This window comes from Coregonus lavaretus (assembly GCF_964263955.1).
Source record: "Coregonus lavaretus genome assembly, chromosome: 11".
NCBI classification, from domain to species: Eukaryota; Metazoa; Chordata; class Actinopteri; order Salmoniformes; family Salmonidae; genus Coregonus; species Coregonus lavaretus.
The window spans coordinates 59,010,709-59,013,208 of NC_139998.1; the positions used below are offsets into that span (position 1 = coordinate 59,010,709).

Sequence of the window (2,500 nt, forward strand, 5' to 3'; positions counted from 1 at the left end):
GAGAGAGAGAGAGAGAGAGAGAGAGAGAGGGAGAAGGAGTATTCTAGAATGTGGCTGGTAGAGCATGGCGTTTGCAACGCCAGGGTTGGTGGGTTCGATTCCACGGGGTGCAGTATGAAAAATTTTTTTCAAAAAATACGAGCGTAAGGAGCGTCTGCTAAATGACTAAAATGTAAGTGTAAGGGTTAGGTTAATGGTTAGGGTCAGGGTAAGGGTCAGGGTCAGGGTCAGGGTCAGGGTCAGGGTCAGGTTGTGTAGGGTTAGAGGTAGGAGACGTACCAGCAGGAGTAGGGGCAGCGGCGGCTGTAGCGACAGCAGTAGAATGACCACTCACGGTCCAGGACAGGCTCAAAGTACTTGCTCATCACCCCCGCCACCAGACCGTTGTTTGGTGCATGTTGAAGACCTGCAGAGAGGAAATTACATCCAACTTGTCAATAAACTTTATGAACCAAAGACCCATAACATAGGCCACCTCTTGTTGGCCAATAATCCCAAAGGATTTGTCTCAGAAACCGAGGGTACAGAGTTGTGGTGGCTTCATTGCCACAGTTGAATACAGATCATTAAACAAATTTCAATACAATTGACATCCAAGAGTTCAAAATGAGGCAATTATCATTACATCGAGGAAAGCTTAGTTTATTAACAATCTTCTCATCTTTTCTCCTCCCCTCCCCTCTCTCCTCTCCTCTCCTCTCCTCCCTCTCCTCTCTCCTCTCCTCTCCTCTCCTCTCCTCTCCTCTCCTCTCCTCTCCTCTCCTCCCCTCCCTCTCCCTCCTCTCCTCTCCTCCTCTCTCTCCTCTCCTCTCCTCTCCTCTCTCCTCTCCTCTCCTCTCCGCTCCTCTCCCTCTCCTCCCTCCCCTCTACCCTCTCCTCTCCTCATCTTCCCTCCTCCCCTCCTCCTCTCCTCCTCCTCCTCCTCTCCTCCGGTGATTTGATGTAAACACCGTCGTGTTGTCTGCGTAGTGTGTTTATAGTCCATATAGCCAGTTGCCATCACAACAGAAGATTTGAACAACATTAACCCAGAGCGCTGAGAGCCCAGTGATCTGTAGCCCTTTGTCACGGCAACAGCTATGGAACCAATGGGGAGGATAGGCTATGGCTCTATTCAATCCGTATCGCAGGAGTTTAGCATCACAGCGGGATTTAAATTTAAAGCAATGTTCCCGCGTTAGCAGGGACTGCATTCATGGTAAATGCTGCATATGTCAGCTCAATCAGAAATTACCTTAAAATGTATATAGCGCAATCCATTTAGTATGATTGTTACGTTTCGTATGGTATGTATTAATTACAATTTGTATGGGAAGGGTCAGTTAACACGCTAAGTAGTTGCAAAGTTGCTAAAATGCTAAAGTTGTCCGTGATGAGGTTCCGACCCTCAACATTTGGGTTGCCTAGACATTCATGTCATACGACCCACCCATTCTCCCGACCAACCTCCTTCATTTTGTTTTTGGCTTAAGTAACCCATTTTATGTAACCGTACCAAACGTACCAACCGTACCAACGTACCAACCGTACCAACCGTACAAATCATACTAATTTGAGTGTCACAGATTATGTTTAATATGTTATATCTAGTCTTTTGAGGCCAGGCTGGAAATTCAGAGATCAGAGGGATCCATGATGAGCCCCATTACAAGAGGATTCACAGAGGATCAGAGGATCAGAGCTGAGCCCCATTAACCTGAGGGAAAGCCCTGTGTGAGCTGCCCATGCGACTCTGTCTATGTCTCTGTCTATGTGTGTGCTCAGCTTGATTTTATGGAACATTCCACGTCTGCCTTGGCGCCTCATTGCCACAGTGTGCACCTCAGCCCCTAGGATGATAGAGCACATCTACCTCAGTTCCCAGAGGAAGCCTTTGTTTCCAGACCTGATAGCAACCTAACCTAACCTCACCGCAGCTGAGACACAATGGATAGGGTGTAACGCAGTGATATATGAAATACCACACTGGATAGGATGTAACACAATGACATGCATGCTGACCACCACCAAATGGCTAAAATGTCTATTGGCATTGTTTATTTTCAGTCTAAACATGAATGATAAATGTTTCTTGGGGGAAAAAGTGCATATTTTATGTGAAATGCTGACCTCGTTTTTGCGCGTTACACATTTGTTCAGGTTCTTGAACAAATGTAGTGAGCTCAGCTGCCATGGTGTCAGAAAGCTGTGCCAAACATCGAAACATTTCTAAAAGCACAGGAAATAGCTCAGAAACTGGGATCATAAAGTAAGTAAAGGAAATGTCAGAGGATGGATGAGAGACTGCCAGTTGTATAAAGACTGTTACACTGAGAGAAGAAAAACATCCAAGACAGTCTCTTGAAAATGTTGAATGAGTACACATGCCCATTTGACGTTTTTGGAGATAACTCCAGCCTTGATGGAGAAAACCTGTTTTTCTCTTTCTTTTGTCATCTTGGTGATCAGTGGGACTGGCACAGCAGATTACATTTGAAGGAAATACATTTTACCAGAGTAC

At 45.8% G+C, this 2,500-nt stretch overlaps 1 protein-coding gene across 1 annotated transcript in view; it reads right to left on the reverse strand.

Moving 5' to 3' along the window:
• dpt (dermatopontin) overlaps nt 1-2,500 on the reverse strand; it is a gene marked incomplete at its 5' end in the record, with an annotated part of 25,193 nt that overhangs the window by 2,754 nt on the left and 19,939 nt on the right. The window contains 2 exon segments of the mRNA XM_084171321.1: nt 284-392; nt 394-406. Coding sequence (XP_084027447.1) covers nt 284-392; nt 394-406 — 122 coding nt within the window.